The sequence below is a fragment of the Balaenoptera physalus genome (genome assembly GCF_965194825.1).
Source record: "Balaenoptera physalus genome assembly, chromosome: 12".
Classification (NCBI taxonomy): domain Eukaryota; kingdom Metazoa; phylum Chordata; class Mammalia; order Artiodactyla; family Balaenopteridae; genus Balaenoptera; species Balaenoptera physalus.
In genome coordinates this window covers 78,934,740-78,958,369 of record NC_138897.1, presented here as the reverse complement: position 1 = coordinate 78,958,369, position 23,630 = coordinate 78,934,740, and the positions used below count along the sequence as shown (strand labels likewise).

At 41.8% G+C, this 23,630-nt stretch overlaps 2 protein-coding genes across 14 annotated transcripts in view; one reads left to right on the top strand and one right to left on the bottom strand.

The window, feature by feature from the left end:
* The window catches only part of ANKRD13A (ankyrin repeat domain 13A), a 39,117-nt gene extending 35,932 nt beyond the window's left edge, over window positions 1-3,185 (bottom strand). For both annotated transcript variants that reach the window (XM_082417486.1, XM_082417487.1), the window contains exon 1: window positions 2,774-3,185. In XM_082417486.1, the coding sequence (XP_082273612.1) occupies window positions 2,774-2,869 (96 nt within the window). In that variant the 5' untranslated portion in view covers window positions 2,870-3,185. The remainder of the gene's footprint in view (window positions 1-2,773) is intronic.
* Window positions 3,186-6,845: 3,660 nt separating this feature from the next.
* GIT2 (GIT ArfGAP 2) overlaps window positions 6,846-23,630 on the top strand; it is a 48,921-nt gene continuing 32,136 nt past the window's right edge. For 8 of the 12 annotated variants that reach the window (XM_082417453.1, XM_082417451.1, XM_082417452.1 and 5 more), the window contains exons 1-7: window positions 6,847-7,061; window positions 11,235-11,368; window positions 12,810-12,922; window positions 13,554-13,659; window positions 15,173-15,259; window positions 15,376-15,506; window positions 17,515-17,609. In XM_082417453.1, coding sequence (XP_082273579.1) covers window positions 7,010-7,061; window positions 11,235-11,368; window positions 12,810-12,922; window positions 13,554-13,659; window positions 15,173-15,259; window positions 15,376-15,506; window positions 17,515-17,609 — 718 coding nt within the window. In that variant the 5' untranslated portion in view covers window positions 6,847-7,009. Of the gene's footprint in view, window positions 7,062-11,234; window positions 11,369-12,809; window positions 12,923-13,553; window positions 13,660-15,172; window positions 15,260-15,375; window positions 15,507-17,514; window positions 17,610-23,630 lie in introns of all 12 variants that reach the window. The other 4 variants (XM_082417444.1, XM_082417446.1, XM_082417448.1 and 1 more) reach the window with 2 other exon arrangements.

Sequence of the window (23,630 nt, the reverse complement as noted above, 5' to 3'; positions counted from 1 at the left end):
AAACATTTCAGCACGGTGCCTGGCAAAATAGCAAAATACCGCGTTTTGACAGGTGATGAACCAATTCGGCAAGGGTAAATTAAGCACCCAAGCTCACAACCTAACCTGCGATAGCACTGGCCATTAACCTAACTGCCTCCAAGGCACAGGTGTAGGCAGCTGTTTCGTAATTAACAGAGGATCTCGATAAATATGAAAGCAGCAAAATATTCCCTGCCTTGTACTTTAATGACATCAATTATCAACTTCTTGACCCTGAAGCAGTTACATAATTTGTAGGACCCAGAGAAAAATCAAAATGCAAGGCCCCTTATTCAAAAAAAAAAAAATTAAGAATTTCAAGACGATAACTGCAGAGCATTAAACCAAGCATGAGGGACTTCCCTGCCTGGTGGTCCTCTGGTTAAGACTCCACGCTTCCACTGCAGGGGGCACGGGTTCGATCCCCGGTCGGAGAACTAAGATCCCGCATGCCACACAGCGCAGCCAAAACAAAACAAAGCAAAACACCAAGCACCAGCCACTTCTGAGCACAAGGCCCTGTGCAACTGCCAGGTCACACACCCTTGAAGCCAGCCCCATGTCCACCCCTTCAATGGCCAAGTTTCAGGATCAAAATTGGATTGCGTGGTCATGACAGTCAAGCTTCCACGGTCAAGATGTTCTTCCTGAATACACTTCAACTATCCCTTCCCCAGAGAAAACAGGATCCTGTGGAATGACCTACAGTGATAACCAATAACAAAGTCAAAACCAAATAATTAGCACAGATGAATATTCTTTCCTGACCTCCTTGCCAGTCAAAGGCATTAAAGATCAATTTACTCCAGGACAACCTGCTGCAAAGTTATAATTCTCTAATCGCAAATGTCCTCAATGTTTTTCAAGGTAAGAGGCACAGCGAACTTTCGATGAACTTGTCTATCACAGCTTGCAGGAAAAAGAAATAATTCAACCATGCCACATTGTAGATTATAAACCAAGACTTGGTCTTATCGAACAAGTTTTTCTATAAAGAAAGACTGCGCTTCATTTAAACTCTTTTCCTCACTCCAATGAACAGAAAGCCTGCTGCTTTCAGAAATCAGTATTGGACGTGTGTGTGGTTTAAGGACAATGATGAACCTATCAAATAGGATTTTAGTGTTGTGACTTTCCTTGTACTTTATCTCAATATTTCGTAAGAAGTTGGGTGGCCCCGATACCGAGGAAGTGCAGAAGCAAAACGTAGCAGACCTAAAAACAAGACTGTCCGGTCATTTCTAAAGTGTCCAAGGTGAGACTGAAAGCTGAGAGCAAAATCATGGAGGATTCTCTCTGAGCCACGTTTAGTAAGAGAAAGGGAATTAAATCATCAGGTATACTGCAATGCCTAATGGTGAATCATTTACTCTGGGGGCATGATCTAATTAAGAGCAATGACTCTTACAACGAAAGTTTATTCTGTCAGGATAGAGAATTTAAATGAAAAAAGAGCAACTTTTGACTTCCAGTGGGTGCTCAACAGGCTTAAAAGGGAGACGTCAAGGTACAAGAACACACTTAGCAGTAACCGTTCATCAAATGGGGGGATGCTGACCTTGCTCAATTTTTGCCAACCATAAGAAAACCAATGCCCCTTTTCCTCTAAAATTTCTTGACAATTACAGCATCAAATTGGAGCCATTCAAAAACCAGAACTTTAGCACACTGGATAAAATGAAGTCAACCAGAACAATTATACCAAATAATTACAAATCCCCTTCCTAACTGCTAAGTCTGTTAGTTTGTAACTTGAGGATACCAATACCTCCCAGAATTGCTGGGATGCCTTTAAGGCAGGGTTTCTCAAGCAAAATGCTACTGACATTTTGGGACAGATAAATCTTAGGTGGGGAGGGGGGTGTCTTACGCATTTGTGCATTATAGGATATTGAGCAGCTTCCCGGGCCTCTACCCATTAGATTCCAGTAACACCCACTCCCCACTTGTAACTACCAAAAAAGTCTCCATTAATTACTAGATGTGTGGGATGAGGGATGAAATCACTCCCAACTGAGAACCACTGCTTATAAAGATGGGAATAAATAAAAGGTAAGGAATCAAAGCACTTTAGAACAGAAAGTGATTTTAAGGATGCTGTGCACCAGTGATTCTCAAACTTGACCTATTGATAATAGTCAAGTACAAGATTTGCCCACATGGGTATCAACACCCTCATTCTACAAATAAGTGGACGTGGGCCAGAGAAGGAAAATGCCTTGCCCAAGGTCACAGGGCAAGTTAGAACCTGGACTCCAAACCCAACCAAGCCCTTCCTTACAAAAAGGATGGGTGGGGTGACAGGTGTGTGTCGCTCATACATTTTGGGGAGAGTCAGGCCTAATTGGTTGAGACGGTGCACGCTGGAGCCAGCTGGCCAGAGTTAAAAATCCTGATTTGGTATTTACTAGGTGAGGGACCTTGTGTAAGGCACATAACCTCTGAGAGCCTCAGTTTCCTACTCTGTCAAATTTAACGATAGTACCTACCTCCTAGGGTTGTTGGAAAGGCTAAGAGAGATAATATATATAAAACCTCGACACAGGGCCTGGAACACATTAAACACTCAATACATGTTCTGTTATTATTATTATTATTATTATTATTATTATTATTATTGTCCCACGACTGCAGAGTGAAAGGGGTCTGCGGGGCCCCGAGGGCAGAGGGCTGGAGATGGGCTCAGGGAGGCGATGCGACCCCCGACTCCCCCCTCCTCTCGCCGGGGGCGGACCCCCGCCTCGCCCCTCACCTGGCCCTGCAGCTCCTTCTCCAGCTGCCGGTAGTCGTTGTTCCAGACCAGGACGTGCAAAGGGAAGTGGCCGCTAGCGTCGCGGGCAGAGGACATGGCGAGGAGGCCGCAGCCGGGCCCTCACAGCCCGGTTGCCAAGCCTCAGCACCGGCAGGGTCTCCGGCGCCCGCCCGCCCGGCGGCCGGCGAGCGAGAGAACCAGGTGAGCGAGCGAGGGGCGCGGTACTAGGCAAGGGGGACTAGCTGGCCAGGAGAGGGGCACGCGCGGGAGGTCGGCGATCACGGGCCGGGTCGGGGACGGGGTCGGCCGCGCCCACCCCGCCCCGCCGCGCTCCCGCCCGCGGTGACAGCTCCCGAACCGACTTCTGCGAGCAGAACTGCCCCAAACAGGGAAGTGCGGGGAGCGAACCACCGCGCGCCGTGGCGGGGGGGAGGAGAGGACAACCACCTGGTCCGGGGTCCGCCCAACCCCACACACCTGCAAGTCCACATCGGGAAACACAGTAATGCCCAAAACAGAGCTAAAACTCTCTTCTTTAGCCCAGAATCTCTACATGGAAAACTCGGTCTACCCTTCATCACCCCCTTTCCCCCTGCTCCAGCTTTCTCATATGGTTCGGTCCACAACTGGGCCTCTTCCACCGGCTCTGTGGTCACGGGGTGACAACAGGCGCCTGGACCAAACCATTCTAGTTACTGACTCCCTAGCCTTTTTGGACCTGGGCAGATGCTTCCACGATTGGTCAGGAGCCATTTTGGAAGTGGGCAACACCAAACAATTTTCAGGGGGGAATTATAAACTCTGGAGAAGTGGCATTGAATAGTTGCACAATAAGAGGATGGTTCTCAGGATTTCTCAACTTCAGCACATTTTGAAGCACATAATTTTTTTTTTTTTTTTGCTATTCTGGTAGCTCTGATTCTTTTTAATTTAATTTATTTATTTATTACTTTTATTTATTTTTATTTTTTATACAATTTTAAAAAGTTGCTCTCCGGGGCTTCTCTGGTGGCGCAGTCGTTAAGAATCCGCCTGCCAATGCAGGGGACACAGGTTCGATCCCTGGTCTGGGAAGATCCCACATGCCACGGAGCAACTAAGCCCGTGTGCTGCAACTACTGAGCCTGTGCTCTAGAGCCCGCGAGCCACAACTACTGAGCCCGCGTGCCACAACTACTGAAGCCCGCATGCCTAGAGCCCGTGCTCCGCAATGAGAAGTCACCACAATGAGAAGCCCATGCACTGCAACGAAGAGTAGCCCCCACTCGCTGCAACTAGAGAAAGCCCGCGCGCAGCAGCGAAGACCCAACACAGCCAAAAATAAATAAATAAAAATTTTTTTAAAAAGTTGCTTTCCATTTACATTTTTTACTGAATACTGGCTATATTCCCAGTGTTGTACAATACATCCTTGAGTCTAACACCCAATAGTTTGTGCCTCCTCCCCTACCCTTATATTACCCCTCTCCCCCTCTCCCCAGTGGTAACCAGTAGTTTGCTCTCTATATCTGTGAATCTGCTTCTTTTTTGTTATATTTACAAATTTGTTGTATTTTTTAGATTCCATGTGTAAGTGATATCATACAGTATTTATCTTTCTCTGACTTATTTCACTTAGCATAATGACCTCCAGGTCCATCCATGTTGCTGCAAATGGCAAAATTTCATTTTTTTTAATGACTGAGTAGTATTCCATTGTTGAATACTACATAAAGGGAACATACCTCAACATAATAAAGGCCATATATGACAAACCCACAGCTAACATCATACTTAATGGTGAAAAGCTGAAAGCATTCCCTCTGAAATCAGGAACAAGACAAGGATGCCCACTCTCACCACTTTTATTCAACATAGTTTTGGAAGTCCTAGCCACAGCAATCAGAGAAGAAAAAGAAATAAAAGGAACCCAAATTGGAAAGGAAGATGTGAACCACATAATTCTTTCTGTGGGACTTGTCCTGTGCCTTGTAGGATATTGAGCAGCATCCCTGGCCAGTCTATCCACTGGATGCCAGTAACACTACCCCCAAAATGTCTCCAGACATTGCCAAATGTCCCCTGGAGGATGAAAATCCACCCCCCACCCCTCACTGAGAAGCACTGTTCTACCTGAACTCCAAACTGGGTTATGATTCAAAGTTACCTAAGGTGGTGGTTTATTCCACATATGAATGTCATCTATTTTTGAAGTTAACCATTTGAATTTGGGGTTATGGCCAAAAGGACTAATAGATAATACTTAGACTTGACCACAGTCGGCCACTATTAAGTTCATTCTTTGGGTTTCAACCTAAGACACTATAACTCCTTGATTCAATGAAGAACCAAGTCAACTTACAGCTACTCACCAGCCTGAGCTTTCTGCACAGCTGTCTACAACTAGACCACATAACTGGGCAAAGTTATTTAATGCATCCTGAAAGCATACCCTCTGCCTTCCCTGCTCGTGCACATCCAGCTTTTCAGATGCCTGAAACAACAGCTGTTCAAGAATCCTGGCCTAATCCATTCTCCACATGTGTTGAGTCCAGAAGATTTGTTAGTCTGCAAACCAAAACAGGATGCAGGAGCATCAGGATGGAACCCAGAGGCTCTAACTGTGGAATGTGTGGGAATTATGTGGTTATGCCCATACCACACATTTATAAAAATGGAGAGATGAACCAAAGACCAGTGCTTCTGAGACCTCTTCTAGGACTTCTATCTTTTCAGAAGCCTTGTGCAATTTAATTTTCTTTCTCTTCATCATCCTATGTTTACTGAACATTTCTCTTAATTCATTAGTCGGAAAACTCCACGATGACTGCTCACCAGAGTACCTAAAGTTAAAACAGTACCTGGCCCACAATAGGCATGGAATATTTGCTAAAGGGAGATCACGGTTCTGTTTACATATAATACATACAATATTCATTAGCATTAGGGTCACATCTCTGCTCTTCTTCACACTGCTTAAACTCATATCATTGTGTTTATCTCACACCATCCTGTGAGTTAGATTATCTATTCTTACCCTCAAGACAAAAAAAAAAATAGTTGTGATTAGAAAATAATAGTGATATCAAATTCTAGGGCTTCCCTGGTGGCGCAGTGGTTAAGAATCCGCCTGCCAATGCAGGGGACACGGGTTTGAGCCCTGGTCTGGGAAGATCCCACATGCCGCGGAGCAACTAAGCCCGTGCGCCAACACTGCTGAGCCTGCGCTCTGGAGCCCACTAGCCACAACTACTGAGTCTGCAAGCCACAACTACTGAAGCCCGTATGCCTAGAGCCCATGCTACACAATAAGAGAAGCCACCGCAAGGAGAAGCCCGCGCACCGCAAGGAAGAGTAGCCCCCGCTCACCGCAACTGGACAAAGCCCGTGCGCAGCAACAAAGACCCAAGTCAGCCAAAAAAAAAAAAAAATTCCAAAAATAATAGGAGCTACTATTATTGAGGGCTTACTATGGGGCAGGCACACCACACTCTTCTGTAAATTATCCCATTTGTCCTTAGCCAGACAGTAAATATTTAGCTTTGCACGTCATATATGTTTTGTTGAATATTCTTCATCCTATCCCTCCTCTCCTTTTTCTTCTTTACAACCCTTTAAAAATGTAAAAATCATTTTTAAGTAACAGGCTATACAAAAGCAAATCATGGGCTACGGGTAGATACACATTATCTCCATTTTGCAGATGAGATTAAAACTGCAGCATAAGGAAACATCTAACATATTCCTGTTTTACTTATTGTAGATCTAGTGCAGTTGAATGTAAGCTCCATAAAGACAGGAAATTTCGTCTTCTTGGCTCACTGCTCCTTCTCCAGTGCCTGGAGCAGTGTGTGGAACATAGTAGATGCTGAATAAATATTTGCTGAATAAAGGAATGCATAAATAAGTGAACTTGGCCAAAGTTATGCTAAACGACTTGACTATTGATTGCCTCAGGAAGGTCTCTTCCAGAGAGGGAGACACCAAATCAAGGAAATTTGGAAGTAGGACACAAGACACCTGCCCTCACTCAAGATGGCGACAAGGCAGCGTGCCCTTTCCGGTCACATGACCTGCCCGTCGCCGAAGGGCGCCTCCCCGCGCGTGCGTGCTGCGCCGCGGCTGTGAGGCGCTGAGGGGAGAGGCGCCGCAGCCAGCACCACCGTGGGGACCCGTTAGAGCGGAAGCGCCGCCGCCGCCGCCGCCGCCTTCGCTGTCCTGGGCCACCAGGTTCCCGGCAGGTGGGAGGCGGGAGCCATGTCGAAGCGGCTCCGGAGCAGCGAGGTGTGCGCTGACTGCAGCGGGCCGGGTGAGTCGCACCAGCCGGGCCCGCTCCCTTCAGCTCTCCTGGCCGGGACCCCTGTCCCGGGGCCGCCCCCTCGGGCCGGGCGGGTCCCGGCTGTCGAGCTCTGCACCCTATGCCTGGGGTCGGGACGAGGAGGAACCTCGGCGGCCTTGGGGCGGGACCGTCCCGGGCCTGTCAAAGCCGGAGCGGGCAGGGGGTCGCCGCCCTCCCGTCCCTTCCTTCCCTCTCGTCCCCTCTGTCCCAGGCCGGGCGGGGAAACGGCGGGGTCGGGGCCGCTTTCCCAACAGGAAGGGGCTTGGGCAATCCGCAGGAAGGCCAGTTACAGAAGTGAAATGCGAGCGTCCTCCCGGCTGCGGCCCCCAGAGGCTGCAGGTGTCAGCCCCCTCCCCACAGCTACCCAGACTCCCGCCCCAGGAGGGGGCCCTGGGGCCCTGCCCGGAGTGGGCGACACTCGCCACTTCCCTCCACGGGGACTCGCCAGAGGACCCCCATGGATGAGTTCCCCGCTCCTGACATCCTACTCCCACTCCACCGCGGAGAATCTCCAGGATGTCGGGGTCTTGCAAATGATCCCAGCACTTAGGAGGCAATGCTGGTTTCAAGTTCTGAGATCTGAACGAGCTGAGTTCAAACTAGATTTTGCCTCTGGGTGACCTTGGGCTAGTGACTTCATTTGGCCGAGTCTTGATTTCCTCATTTTTCCGATGAGGATAATTGGGAGTACAGTGCTCAGAGGTAGGGAGACTCAATGAGGATCATCTCATTTAAGGCGGTTTTTTTTTCCTTTTTGTACTGTGTACAGAACCTTTACAGTCCCTTAAAGCTATAGTTGAATTTCTAAATCATACATTAATCACAGCTTACAAAGCAAACACACACCAAATCACGGGCAAGTATACCCATTTGTGCATTCAGGCAGTAGAGGCATATGGATGGGAGCATTGAAAGGCCAAAACCATTCCTCCCATGCATAGTTTTCAGATTTAGAGTTCAGATCCATCTTAGCGGTTGGAACTGGGTTGACAGGTCTCCATGCTGTTTTCAGTGTTTGGATTTATCTGCTTTGAATTTGAAGTAATTCAAAAGGTAAGATGGCTTCTTTGGCGCAATAGCGTCCAATAAACGATCTTAACGAAAGGAGCACCAGTGTTTTTGCAACTGTTCAGAACTTCATCTTGTCCTATGGAAGTGGAGACTGATTTTAAATAGTATTATGATAACTCAAACCTTATGTGGTTATTTCACGGCCTGTATACTGTAAGTGGGGTTACCAGTTTCCTTTGAAGATAGGGGGACGGGTGGAGGAGTTTAAAAAGAAGTGTTTCAGAAACCAAGTTAGTGTGTTATACGAACTCCATTGTATTCTCTAAAAATGTTATTTGTTCCACTTCCTTATTTTCTTGCCTGTTTTCAGTTGAACTCTCTGTGATGTTTGATTCACGTGAATTTAGATTCAAACTTCCTGTTGAAATGCATTTTCTTTGCTTCTCAGTGGATGGTATGGGGCAAAGGAAAACTGCATCTCCATTGCCACACTAAATACTCAACTAAATAATAAATACTGTCTTGCACTTCTCCGGTGTTTTGTGCATTTCAGAACATTTTCTCTTCCATTGTATCTTTTTAGTTGTTGTCTCATATGCCTAATCTACAGAGACTTGAGTCACTTCCTTCCTGTTGTGAATATAATTAGGCTACCTTGCAATGTTCTGAACTTGAGCAGCTGGGAATTTGTGCTGCCTTTTCTGCAAAGCCCTAGTAAAAGAGTTACCTTTAGGGTTGGGGATCCCTTTGAGATTCTTTTTTTTTTTTTTTTTTTAATTTATTTATTTATTTTTGGCTGTGTTGGGTCTTCGTTGCTGTGCGCAGGCTTTCTCTAGTTGCAGTGAGCGGGGGCTACTCTTCATTGCGGTGCTCGGGCTTCTCGTTGCGGTGGCTTCTCGTTGCGGTGGCTTCTCTTGTGCGGAGCACGGGCCCTAGGGGCGCGGGCTTCAGTAGTTGCGGCACGTGGGCTCAGTAGTTGTGGTTCGCGGGCTCTCGAGCGCAGGCTCAGTAGTTGTGGTGCACAGGCTTAGTTGCTCCATGGCATGTGGGATCTTCCCAGACCAGAGATCGAACCTGTGTCCCCTGCATTGGCAGGTGGATTCTTAACCACTGTGCCACCAGGGAAGTGACCCTTTTGAGATTCTGATGAATGCTCAGGCCTTTTTCCCAGAAAATGCACACATGCTTAACTCTTTCACACAGAATTTATGTTAAGATTTCTCAGAGGGGTTATAGACATTTCTGAAGCCCATTGGTTGTGTTCCTAGAACCCAGGTTAAGAAGCCCTGGAATAAAACGTTCAGATAAACTGGAAGGGCTTCACCCACCCTCAGTCATACAAACTCGATTTGGATTTTACCGTGTTGTTAACATTCTGATATTCTCTCCATGGGATTCTGATTCATGATGTTAAGGTGATTAATATAGAGCCTTGCTTAGTGTGTGTTAAATCCTTGTTGTCTTGTTCCTGTTTAATTTCCTCCAAGAAGATTGTGAATCCTCTGAATGATACGTGAAAAGCAAAGGTAATCTTCAAAACGAATAGTCTTTCTGTATGTGTGTCGTCAGTCGTAGTACCATACTGCAAAAAGCAAAGTTGTTGTGTATCTTTGCAGGGATCCTTCATCTTGGTGTTTCCAATCTTTGTTTTTTAGAATGGCTTAGTAGTACTGACATAGTTGTACTTCATTGAATAATTTTCTGTTTTATTTCATGGCAAACATTTGACTAACTGTGATCAAATCTTAGTATTCAATAAATAGTTTACCTTTTTTTTTTAAAGTGAATCTAGTTCATATCCTACTCTGAGTTCAACTACCTGAAAACTCCACTGAGATTTTTCACTGTAGTAAGACAGGGTTCATGTGAAACATTCAGTGTTTCATGTATTAGGAATCAAAAACTTTCTCTAGTGGCCATGATTTCAGTGGACTCTTGAAAATATTTGAATGGTACTTAACAAAATAATTTGGAAATATTACTATATGCAAGGAACTTCACTTACTCTTTATATCCTCACCACCCTGAGATGTGTTGTTCTTCCCATTTGATCCATGATGAGGACCCTCAGAGAAATAACTTGCCTGAGATCATTGTGCAAGAAGTGGCAGAGTTGGGGTTCAAACCCTGGACTGCTTGTCTCCAGAGCCAACCCTCTTAACCACTACACTCTTTGACTCCCAGTTTGTCTTTGATTGAAATCCCATAACTTTTCATTATATGGTTGGAAGGGGTTTGAATAAACTGTTAGAAATGGTAAAGATGGTGTACATGCATTTTAGAGATTTTTGTGGACATTGAAGAATTTTTAAATATACCCCTTAAGCCAGGCAGCTTGAGCGGCACCTATTGTCACCCCATCATGAGTCTGATGAAATGTAGAAGGTCTGTCTTTATTTTGAGTTTCTAAACATTCAGTTTACTTTCACAGTGTGAGTTATTCTTACTGCTTACCAAGTGTGAATTATTCCTTGTTTCAGAGGATGTCTAATGAAGCTCTGTGGGACTTCACAGGAAAAAAAGTATTGTGCACACACCAAAAATATTACTCACTTGTATTTTACATCTTTGCTTCTGTGAAGCCGCTGATTTTACAGCTCTGTCCTTTCAGATCAGTGGCGAGATCGGACTCAACAGTTTATTTAAAATACCTAATGGATATGGTAGCACATTTCCTAGTGCAGGAGGTCAGGTTTCCCAGTCTGTGTTCAGAACCATAGCAGCTGAGCAGTTGTATAGTTGTGTCACTTGCAGCTTTCTGCTAAGCCCAGTGGCATGTAGATGTGTAGCAGTTGTAGGGTGGCTGTCTTTTCACCATTCACTTCACATAATGCTGTGTGGAGTGTTCATTGACACAGTTATGTTATCTTGCTACTTGTGGAGTTGGATTCGAAATGATTCAGGTGAATCCTCTCAATTTGCTTCTTTTACGTTGATTGAAGGAGCACACATCTGAGATGGTAGATCTCATTAGGGCATCAGACAAACTTGCCAGCTTGATATGTTGACTAGCGTACTAAAACAACAGAAATGTCTTGTTTTTCTGAAAAACCAAACCTCAGTCATCTTTTGCCATCTGGCGGAATAGCAACCACCTGGTATCCTTGCCACTGATTTCATTCTTCTTTCCAGATCCTTCCTGGGCATCAGTAAATAGGGGAACTTTTATATGTGACGAGTGCTGCAGTGTCCATCGGAGTCTAGGGCGCCATATCTCTCAAGTAAGGCATCTTAAACACACACCATGGCCTCCAACATTGCTTCAGGTAAAGAATAAGAATTCTGCTCATGGTTTGTAATTTAAGTTTTTAGGGTTCACTGTTTTAGCACTAAAATTATACTTCTTAAATCTTACAAAAATGTTTGACTCATAATTGAGCAGAGGTGCCATGCTTATTGATGCTATATATAATTATTGAATTCATCATTTAAGATTTTTTTCCCTCCTAATGTAAATTTTGTCCTAAAATCTGAACTATAGGTAGACAGTCATTAGAATTTCTTGCTAATATTTCACTGCTGACTTTCTAGAATGTCACCAGAAATTGTTTTTAAACCGTCTGTCTTTTCCACATACCGTGATGAATGTTTCTGAAAGTGACTGCCTTAGAAACTTTTCATTAAGTTGTCCACTTTGATAGAAGCATGGACTGGGATTCCTCAGAAATTTCTGAAACATCTGATTTAAGTTCTCTTAAAGTTCTTGTAACCTGTTAGAGACAATTAAGTTCTGTTTTGATTGAATGCCTAACACCCTACTAAGTGTTCAGGGGGCCCTTTGTTTTATTTGGGGGTCCATTGTCATGTCACCGGTACTTCTATTTTGGGGTACACATTCTTCGAGTTCTGTTGGAACTCAGACTTACACATGTGTTTCGCCTTCATTTGTTTTGAGTACATATTTTACTAAATCTGTGCCAGCTGCACAACATGTCCTTAAAACTTGCCTATGTGTACCAAAGGATCAGAACAAGTGAGTGTGGATCTCTGATGTGACAATATCTTCACTAACGTAAAAAACAGATGGGGCCATGTCAGGAGTCATGCTTTGAAATGAAATTGGGAGACATGGTTTATTAATAACTTTTGCTGAGAAGTTTCTAACAGCTCATTCTCAATGTGAAAATGGATGTTTACTGCTGTCAGATTATACAGAGTACTCATTATATTATAGGATCTGAATAAAGTTCAGAGATGAGTAGTTTAAAATGCCAGATTTGACCCTAAAACAACAATTCCCGGAGTATGGCACGTGAATCACCAGTGGTACTCAAGGTGGATGTAGGTAATACTCAAATATTTATTTAAATGGTTGCCTAAAACTGTAACTAGCACATCAAATTATAATTGCTAGTGAAAGTTTTAGAAAGTAAGTGGAGTTAAAGAAAAATATTAAGAATCTTGAAAATAGTATTTGGATGCTCAGGCTTGGGAAATACTGTCCTAAAGTGTCAAAGTACTCTTTCTTCATCATCTATAAGAAAATGTAATCAAACCCATTTAAGTACTTAGCTATCCTGCTGGTCAAACCTGAATCCTCTGTACAGGTTCATCTTTCTCATTCTAAAACAGAAGATAGTGACGTGTGTGATTTCCCAGTCATGCTAGTGTTTGTAATAGGACTTTGTTTTCCCAGTTCAGTCACTGGTTCCCACTGGATGTTTGCAGAAAGAAATTTAAATACGATTTTATACTGCTTGGTTTTAGATGGTTGAAACCTTGTATAATAATGGTGCTAATTCTATATGGGAGCATTCTTTGCTGGACCCTGCCTCTCTTATCAGTGGAAGACGCAAAGCTAATCCACAGGATAAAGTACAGTGAGTGAAATGTTTATAAATACTCTTATTTCTTCGTAACCCCTGGGGCCCGCTGAAAGGAGTGCAGCTGTTTTTGACCAGCCCCTACAGGGGCAGCACGGGAGGGTGTCACCCAGTTTTGCATTGACCTCTTTGCTATTAGGAATGCAGAACAAAGCCAGGCATGGGACCAGCTCTTTTGCATGGTTACCCAGCACAATTCAGTGGTTTCTCCGGTTTAAGACTAAGGCTTGGTGGCTTTTGATGTAATCAGATTTGAGCTTTGGCACTCAAACAGTAGGCAGTCAGACCAGAAATCTCGGTTCTGGCCTCCAGTCTGCCTGATGCCTCACTTATAAGATGGGATGAAGAACTGCTTCCTCGCAAGGTTGCTAGGTCAATTAAGAAAATTACACAGAGCAGAAAGATGCTATAAAAAGCAGGTATTCTGCAGTCCTGGCCATTATAATGACTAATGTATGTTTTCAGACTTCAGGCCTGACAACACACTGCTGAAACTTACTTCAGTATTGTTCATTCTATTCTTGAGTGGGGGATGTGGGTCACTTCCTCTTCTTTTTACAGTCTGAAGAATGGGGAATGTCGTATCTGAACTGCAAGTGAACTGTTTTCTTTTTTGTTTTCGAACCAGCCCTAATAAAGCAGAATTCATCAGAGCAAAGTATCAGATGTTAGCATTTGTCCACCGCTTGCCCTGCCGGGATGACGATAGTGTGACTGCCAAAGATCTTAGTAAGGTGGGTCACACCTTTTAAAATCCCTAAAATTGCTGGATGAAGCAGCATATCGTCTCATTTGAAAAAAACTTAGAAGAAAAGAAAAACAAAAACTCCTTTCTGTACACTAAATAATTAGTAACAGCTTTTTTTGCAGTTGGTTTCTTCTTTCATCTTACTTCAAATGGCAACCATTCATGTTAGTGGAGGTATAAGGAGCAGAGGAACAAATAAGTATCCAGAAAACTATTTGCGTTTTTCAGATATGGTTCTAAAATTGTATTTCTGTAAGTTTTTGTTTGTTTAGCTTTGAAATAGGAGCCATCTCGGAGTTTGTTTCTAGGAGGGACTAGAAGGTTTGTGGGGCTTCTGCGGGCTTCTAGGTTGCCTGCTGAGTGGGATCTTCAGGAAGCAGGGTGTGACTCAAAGCTGTAGTACACGGGATGGTTTATTAAACTTGCAAAATGAGTAAATGGTTTTCTTTATGTGGGCCTTTACATGTTTTTGAGAGATGCCATGAAAATACATATCCTTCTTTTCAAAGCACTGCTTTTGGCAAATGCTCACACAGATCATAGGCACTCATAATTCAGAATTTTAAACTTTACATGGAAATGTATATGATTGTTACTTCCATTTATTAATAAGACTTGGTATGTGTTTTTTACCACAATTTTAAAAAATAAAATTAATTAAAAAATAAGACTTGGATACAGATGTTAGTGTAGATTTCTCCATTGCTATGATAAGAGTTATTGCATTTTGGACAATCCTAGGTTAGACTTGAAGGAAGGCAGCTCATCTTCTGAATGTATAAGGGCATTTCTGTAGTGGTACAGAATTTGGTATAGCACAGGCCTATTTCCCACCCTGAAAGACTTCATTAAATCATTGTATACAAGCCCAAGAATACTGTTGTGGAGAGGGTGTGATATAAGGCAGAATCCTGTGATTTACACGGTATAGGATATGAAGCTCTAAAGCCCTAGGTTCAATAATAACAACAAATAAAACATCAACAATAATAATAGCAGCTATATTCTTTGAGCATTTCCTGTGTACCAGGCTCCATGCTTTGTTATATCATTGAGTCCTTATAGTAACCTTGTGAATAGGTGGCATTATTATCACCATTTTAGAGATAAGGAAACTGAGGTTCAGACTGCTTAAAGAACTTCCTCAAGGTCACACAGCTTGAGGGGTGTATGGTTTGAAATTCAGACTTCAGAGCCATGCTCAACCACCTCTTCACACTCCCTCTCACTCAAGGTCTGGTTGTGCCACTTAGATGATGCATTTGGGCAGGTCAGCCTTCCCAGCCCTAGTTTCCTGTCAGGAAAATGGGCCTGACCCTGCCTTAGAGCCCAGGGATGGTTGTGACCAGCAAGGGAGAGACTGCTTCATCCACCTTACTGAGCTAAATAAAGATGATGTAGTACTACTATAATGTGTATTAAAATAGTCTGCCAGCTGCTCTGCTACGTCATTCTTTACATTTTTAACAAACATTCTTTCTTGTGTGTGTATTTTTCAGCAACTCCATTCAAGCGTGAGAACAGGGAATCTTGAAACCTGTTTGAGGCTATTATCTTTAGGAGCACAAGCCAACTTTTTTCACCCTGTAAGAAAGCATGAATTGATTCAGATATTAAATTGAAACTAAATGGGTTGCATTCATGTAGCCTTTAGTTTATTTAATTTGCTTCTTTTTGTATACTTTTTATTAATGATTCTTAGGAGAAAGGAAACACCCCACTCCATGTTGCCTCCAAAGCAGGGCAGATTTTACAGGCGGAATTACTGGCAGTATATGGAGCAGACCCAGGCACACAAGATGCGAGTGGGAAAACTCCTGTTGATTATGCAAGGTAAGAGACTAGATTCTTGTCACCTCTCTCTGTTTGGGATTATTTCTGTTGTGTATGATTCATTGTTAAGTGGCTAAATTGTGTATGATTAACATTTAACCCCTTCAGAGGTTTGCATGCTATTATTTTGCAGATGAAGGTGTTTCAAACGCATATGATCTTAGAGCCAGCTAAAGTCAGGGAGGGTAGAACCATTAACCGTTGTGCTTAGCTTCCAGTCTTTCATTTCTTTTTATCCTTTAAACGCAGTGGTATTTGAGCCATAGTTGGAGTACAAATCAAGTATGAAGAATTGCAGAACCCACTCCTCAGTTTTTTAATAGTTTTAGTCATTGCTTGAACTTAGAAACAAATCTATATGGATAGATATGTGGTTAAACAAGTATAGTAAAATGTTAATTGCAGGATTTAGGTAGTGGACATCTGGGTGCTTGCTATAAAATTCTTTAACTTTTTCTTTGTTTCAAAATTTTGGCTGTGAAGTGCTGGAAAATAAATAAATACATCCATAGATTAGTCTTGAATATCATTTAAATGATAGAAGATGGATCATCTTTCCTTCTTTTTCCAAATTAACTTTATTAACTGCAAAGAATTATACTCTGCGGAGGATAAAATGACAAATGACAGCTTGAAAATGGCAAGTGAAATGACAGAACTCTGCCCTCCTAGAATTTACTCTCTCAGGGAGGAGAGGGTTCCTAAATGCAGGTAAGAGTTAAATGAGGCACAATAATGTAGAACTCATTACCAAAATGGATACATATATAGGATTTCCTCACTGTGGCCCAAATCATTAAGAAATGTCTTTAGTTGGTCTTTGAAGAGTGGATTGGATTTGGGCGTGTGAAGAGGAGCTAAGGTGTTCCAGGTGAGAAGAAGGGCGTGGGTCAAGTTCAGGAGGGAGGGATGGACAGGGCATGTTCGGCACAGCAGGAGACCTAATTGGGTAGAGCAGAGTGTGTCTGGGAATAAGAGCTAAGGTACTGAGGAATACAGTATTTCATCAGGTCTAACCCTCCGCTGTTTATGTGGGTCATCATTATTTCATATACCATTAAAAAGGAAAAGACTCAACCAATTAAATGATGATGTACTATCAACCTTAGGATACTTCCTGATTTCACAGATGTTAAAAAATGAGAAAAAAAGATGCGCATCACAGAAATCAAAGATGTGTGGGTAGGTTGGAGAATATTTTTGTAGTGCCTTGTATGTGGGAAGAGAAACTGGCAGAAACTAGACTTCATCTTTTAAGGGGAACAGAGCCCTCAATAAATGATACTTATCACTTACCTTGGAATTTCCTCATGTACCTTGCACATAATAGTCTCTCAGGGTAATGATTTATTTATATGCCTTGTTACTAAAAGGATTTCAGGCAGCTTAAATATTTGTTTCAAAGGCAAAATTAATATTTTCTGTGATGGAAATTAAAGACAAGGAGGTGTGAGCTGTGCATTAGGTTGGTCTGTCTCTCCCTGAATCAAAGACCTTGAAGTAGTTACTGAACTCTAATCCAGAAGTCAGGCTGGCTGCATGAGAAGCATCTAGGGGAAGGACCTTTTTCAAAATATTAATGTCCACACTGCTCCCGTTTTTATTGATTCAGAATTTCCAAGGGTGGGTCCTGGACATCTGTATATTTTTTTAAGCATGCTAGTTAATTTTTGAGAACCTCTACCCTTGACCATTTATTAATTTTATTTTCTACCTCATTAGATGAAGTTATTCTTTGTCCCTCTCATAAGTCCTTGAATTCCTTATTAAGTACTCTGTCTTATAAATTAATAAAGGAAAGGCGATAGCTGAGATTGTGAAAACAGTTTTTATAAAGGTGGGAATCGAAGTAGACCTTGACAGTTTACCTCACACAAAAAGGTTGATTATTCTAAAAAGTCACGTTTGATAAATCACTCAGGTATCTCAGGGGACGTCTCTGTACTTTTCTATTCTAGCTCCAGTGGCCAGCGAGCAATATAAATGGTACTTTGTTTTCTCTTGGTAGGCAAGGAGGGCACCATGAGCTGGCAGAACGCCTCGTAGAAATACAGTATGAGCTGACTGACAGACTAGCCTTCTATCTGTGTGGCAGGAAACCAGGTGAGTTGAAAGGACAGCAGCCTCTCCACACCTCCAGCCAGTCAGTCTCTGGAAAAACAAATTGGGACACTATTATTTACGATCTCTGCTTTAACGTATCCTTGAGAAAATTGCAAATAAGGATTTCTATTTGCAATGATAGCTACAGCATTTTTTGTTATATGTGCAATATGTAACATCGGTCAAATCTTGAATTTTAGTTTTTAAAATTTTAGCTCTACAGTAGTGACTGTTTCAGGAATCAAAGAGCATAACTGAACCCAAACTGAACGTGCACCACGGTTCTTGTGATTAATGGGAGTAGGAATGGAAGAGCAAAGGATTAACTTTTGTAGTTATTTGCAGAATTCTGCTATCTAAGGAATGGGAAAAAGTAAAAAAGTGAACTTTACCATTAACCAGCTTTGCTCATGAGATAGAACTGGGGTTAGCAAACCATGGTCCATGGGCCAGATAAGCCTATCACCTGTTTTTTTTTAAATAAAGTTTTATTGCAAGATAGCCATGCCCATTCATTTACATATTATCTACAGCTGCTTTCACACTACAGCAGCAGAGTTGAGTAGGTTGAGTAGTTGCAACAGAGACCATACGGCCACAAAGCCCAAAATATTTACAGTCTGGCCCTTTGCAGAAGAAGTTTGCCAACCCTTGATATAGAATATCCACATACATGTATACAGTGGTTCTCCACCCTGGTTGTACAACAGAGTTAAGAGCCCTTGGTGTGGTTCCAGTTCGCAGTGAGATGGAATAAGCACACCCCCACCCCGTCTCTCCTGCTGAACACAATTATAAACTCTGGACCAAGTGCATGGAGTAGCTATCTGAGGACTGTAGCAGGTGGATTAGGGAACTCAGAGTACCATCAAGCTGGTGGTGAGTGTCCCCTTTATTTTGCTTCTGATATGGCATCCAGGACAGCCTAAAACCTGGAACTGCATAGCAGGTGCAAAGAAGCCTTCTCTGTGTGGTCTGAGGAGCAGGAAATGGGATTCCTACGGGACAGAGAATAGGGGCATTCCCCTGGGTATTTTTTCTCTTCCTTTTTTCCCCACCCTAGTCCCTAGGCAATCCTACGGCTTCAGTAGTGGCAACAGCAGTGACAGCACAGGTGCCTAAATCTCTGACCAAGAGCCTGAAGGGAATCCTGATTGCTTTTGTTTTTCTCTTTATTCTCTCACCACTTGGCCCCAGAGACAGAACCTCACCTGGTCAGGTGCCTGCTAGAACAAAATATTAACATTCTTCATAGAGTTTAAGGAAGATTCAGAGTCTCCACAACGTAATATGCAAAATGTCAGGGATACCACCCATAATTACTCCACATATGAAGAACCGGGAAAATCCCAAAGACTTGCATGGGAAAAGGTAGTTAACAGATGCCAACCCTAGATGACTCAGATGTTGGAATTATCAGATAAAGATTTTAAAACAGATAGTAACATCATGCTCTGAGAAGTAAGTGTGAACATTCTCGAAACAAATCTAATATAGAAAGTCTCCGCAGAGAAGTAGAAGATATAGAAAAAAACAGAACAGAAATGTTAGAATTAAAAAATCCAATAACTAAAATTTTAAAACTCACTGGTTGGGCTTAATAGCAGATGGAGATGGCAAAGAAAAGAGTGCATTGAAAATAGATCACTAGAAATAATCCAGTTTGAGCAACAGAGAGAAAAAAGAGTGGGAGGAAAAGAAACTGAGCAGAGCCTTAGGGACCTATGGGACAAAATCAAAACATTTGTATCATCACACTCCCAGAAAGAGATCATAAAGAATGTGACGCAGAAAAAAATACTTGAAGAAATATTGGCTAAAAACTCTAAATTTGGCAAAAGACGTAAGCTTACAATTCAAGAGTCTCAGAGAACTCCAAACAGGATAAACTCAAAAGAAATCATCACTCAGGCACATCAAAATCAAACTGCTAAAAAACCGAAGAAAGAAAATGTCTTGAAAGCAGCCGAGGAAAAAAATGACATACCATACAAAGGAACAATTATTTGTATGATTGTAGATTTCTCATCAGAAACCATGGAGATGAAAAGGAAGTAGAACAATTTTTTTTTTTTTTTGGCCGCACCACGGGGCATGCGGAACTTCCCCGACCAGGGATCAAACCTGCACCCCCTGCAGTGGAAGCGGGTGTCTTAAGCACTGGACCACCAGGGAAGCCCCAGTAGAACAATATTTTTTAAGTTCTGAAAGAAAAGAACTGTCAACCTAGAGCTCCATTTCCAGTGAAAATAACCTTCAAGAATGAAGGAAAAATAAAGACTTTTATTTTATAAATTTATTTTATTTATATTTTTTATTTTTGGCTGCATTGGGTCTTTGTTGCTGCATGCGGGCTTTTCTGTAGTTGCGGCGAGCAGGGGCTACTCTTTGTTGTGGTGTGCGGACTTCTCGTTGCAGTGGCTCCTCTTGTTGCAGAGCACAGGCTCTGGGTGCACGGGCTTCAGTAGTTGTGGCACGTGGGCTCAGTTGTTGTGGCTTGTGGGCTCTAGAGCATAGGCTCAGTAGTTGTGGCACACGGGCTTAGTTGTTCCACGGCATGTGGGATCTTCCCAGACCAGAGCTCGAACCTGTGTCCCCTGCATTGGCAGGCAGATTCTTAACCACTGTGCCACCAGGAAAGTCCCGAAAAAATAAAGTCATTTTAAGATGAAAGAAAATACGAGAATTAGTTGCTCTAACAGAAATACTAAAGAAAGTTCTTTGGGTGGAAGGGAATTGATACCAGAGGGAATCTTGGAACTTCAGAAATGAAAGAAGAACAACAGAAATGATAAGTATCTGGATAAATACAATAGGCTGTGTTTTCTTCTTAAGTTTTCTAAAATATGTATGACAGTTTAAAGCAAAAGTTACAGTATTGTATGGTGGGGTTTTCAGCATATGTCAGTGTAATGCATTTGACAATTATAAAAGGGAGAGGGTAAAAGAAATATGGAGGTAAATATTTGCATTCTTCTTAAAATGGTAAAATACTGTTTCTAAGTAGATTGTAAAAAGTTATGTAGGGCTTCCCTGGTGGCGCAGTGGTTGGGAATCTGCCTGCCAATGCAGCGGACACAGGTTCGAGCCCTGGTCTGGGAAGATCCCACATGCCGCGGAGCAACTAGGCCTGTGAGCCACAACTGCTGAGCCTGTGCGTCTGGAGCTTGTGCTCCGCAACAAGAGAGGCCGCGATAGTGAGAGGCCTGCGCACCGCGATGAAGAGTGGCCCCCACTCGCCACAACTAGAGAAAGCCCTCGCACAGAAACGAGGACCCAACACAGCCAAAAATAAATAAATAAATAAATTAATTAAAAAAAAAAAAAAAAGTTATGTATATTTTAATCCCTAGCACTGAAAAAAGACTATACAGTGATATATGGTCAGAAACTCTAGAGATAAATTAAAATGGAATGTTAAAAATTACCCAAATAATCAAAAGGTGTTTTGATTCAAAATATTCAAAAAAAGAGAGGAAAGGGGAGAGAGAGGAACAAAAAACTGAGGTCCAAATAGAAACTAAATAATAAATCATAGACTTAAATCCAAATGTAACAATAATTACATTAAATGTTAATGATCTAAACACACCAATTAAAAGCAGAGATTGTCAGAATGGATTAAAAAAAAAACAAAACAAGCCCTAACTGTATGCTGTGTCCAAGAAACCCACTTTAAATATAATGGTATAGGTAAGTTAAAAAGCAAAAAGGGGTAAAAAGATATACCATGCCAACACTAAGTAAAAGAAAGCTAGAGTGGCTATATTAATATCAAACAAAGTAGACTTCAGAGCAAAGAAAATTAGCAGGGATAGAGAGGGACACAACATGATAAAAGGGTCAACTCACTAAAAAAACATAACAATTCTAAATGGGTACACACCCAGCAACAGAGCTGCAAAATATAGGAAGCAAACTTTGATAGAACTGAAAGGAGAAAAGGTCAAATCCACAATTATTGTTGGAGACTCAACAGTCTTCATTTAGTTAATAGATAGAACTAGAGGTAGAAAATCAGCAAGGATATTGAACTGAAACCATCAACCAACTGCATCTGGTTGACATTTATAGCATCCTCTACCTAACAACATCAGAACGTATGTTCCTTTCAAGTACGCAGTCAGACATTCCAAGATAGACCATATTCTGGGTCATAAAACAAACCTTAGCAAATCTAAAAGAATTAAAATCCTACAGAGTATATTCTCTGACCATAATGGAATTAAGCTAGAAATAAATAATCAAAATATAACTGGAAAATACCCAAATGCTTGGAAATTAAACAGCATACTTCTAAATAATCCATGGGTCTAAGAAGAAGTCTTAAGGGAAATTAGGAAATATTTTCAGATGAACAAAAATGAAAATACAGCAAATCAAAATGTGTGGGATGCAGCTAAAGCAAGGCTTACAGGAAATTTTATAGCATTAAATTATTATGTTAGAAAAGAAGAAAGGTCTCAAATCCTAATCTAAGCTTCCCAACCCTCAAGAAACTAGAAAAAGATGAGCAAAATAAACCCAAAGCAAGCAGAAGTTAAGAAATAATAAAGAGTAGAAATCAATGAAATTGAGAAAGGAAAACAGTAGAGAGAAATCAATGAAACCAAAAGCTTATTCTTTGTAGAGATTAATGAAATTGGTAAATGTCTAGACATACTGACAAAGAAAAAAGGAAAGAATACACATAGGAAGATATCACTAAAAACCCCACAGACATTAAAGGGTAATGCAAAATATTGTAAATAAATGTACATATAAATTGGACAACTTAGATAAAATGAACCAATTCTTTGAAAGCCACAAACTACCAACACCTATCCAAGAAGAAAGAGATAATGTAAATATATAATCCTACATTTTAAAGAACTTGAATTTGTACTTAAAAACATTCCATTAAAGAAAACCCTAGCGCAGATGATGGCACTGGTAAATACTGTGAACCAGCTGAAGTGGTATTGCCATACAGCAATACAATCAGTGTGGCTTATGACTCACATGGCTTGCTAGCTTTGCAGTTATAATTCTTAACAGATATTTTTAAGCGTTTGGAATTCACATTTCAAGTTTTGCACATAAAATGAGACTATCCTACCAAACATTCAAAGAAGAAATAACATCCGTTTTATGTGATATTTTTTAGAAAATAGGTACGGGGAACTTGAGGACATGGGGAGGGGGAAGGGTAAGCTGGGACGAAGTGAGAGAGAGAGAGGCATGGACATATATACACTACCAAATGTAAAATAGATAGCTACTGGGAAGCAGCCACATAGCACAGGGAGATCAGCTTGGTGCTTTGTGACCACTTAGAGGGGTGAGATACGGAGGGTGGGAGGGAGACGCAAGAGGGAGATATGGGGATATATGTATATGTATAACTGATTCACTTTGTTATAAAGCAGAAACTAACACACTATTGTAAAGCAATTATACTCCAATAAAGATGTTAAAAAAAAAAAAACAGTAAAAAAAAAAAGGGGGGGCGGAAATGCTTCTCAAGTCATTTTATGAGGCCAGCATTACCCCGATACCAAACCCAGCAAAGATGGCACAAAAAAATAGCCCTCACTAACAGGGACACCAAAATTCTCAACAAAGTATAAGCAGATTGAATCCAACAATATATAAAAAGGAGAACGTAACATACCAAGGGGGGTTTCCAGATATATGACTGATATTTGAAAATATTTGAAAATCCGTTAATGTGATTCATCACATTAACAGACTAAAAAAAGAAAACTATAATCTTACCTGTTGATGCAGAAAAAGCATTTAATAAAATTCAGCATCCCTTCACGATTAAAGAAAAAGAAAAACCTTAGCAAACTAGGAATAGAAGGGACTTCCTTAATCTGATAAAGAGTATCTATTGAAAAGCCACAGCTAACATCATCCATAATGATGAGAGATTGAATGCTTTTGCCTGAAAATCAGAAACAAGGCTAGGATGTCCACTGTCACCACTTCTATTCAACATTGCACTGGAAATCCTAACCAGTGCCATAAGGCAAGAAA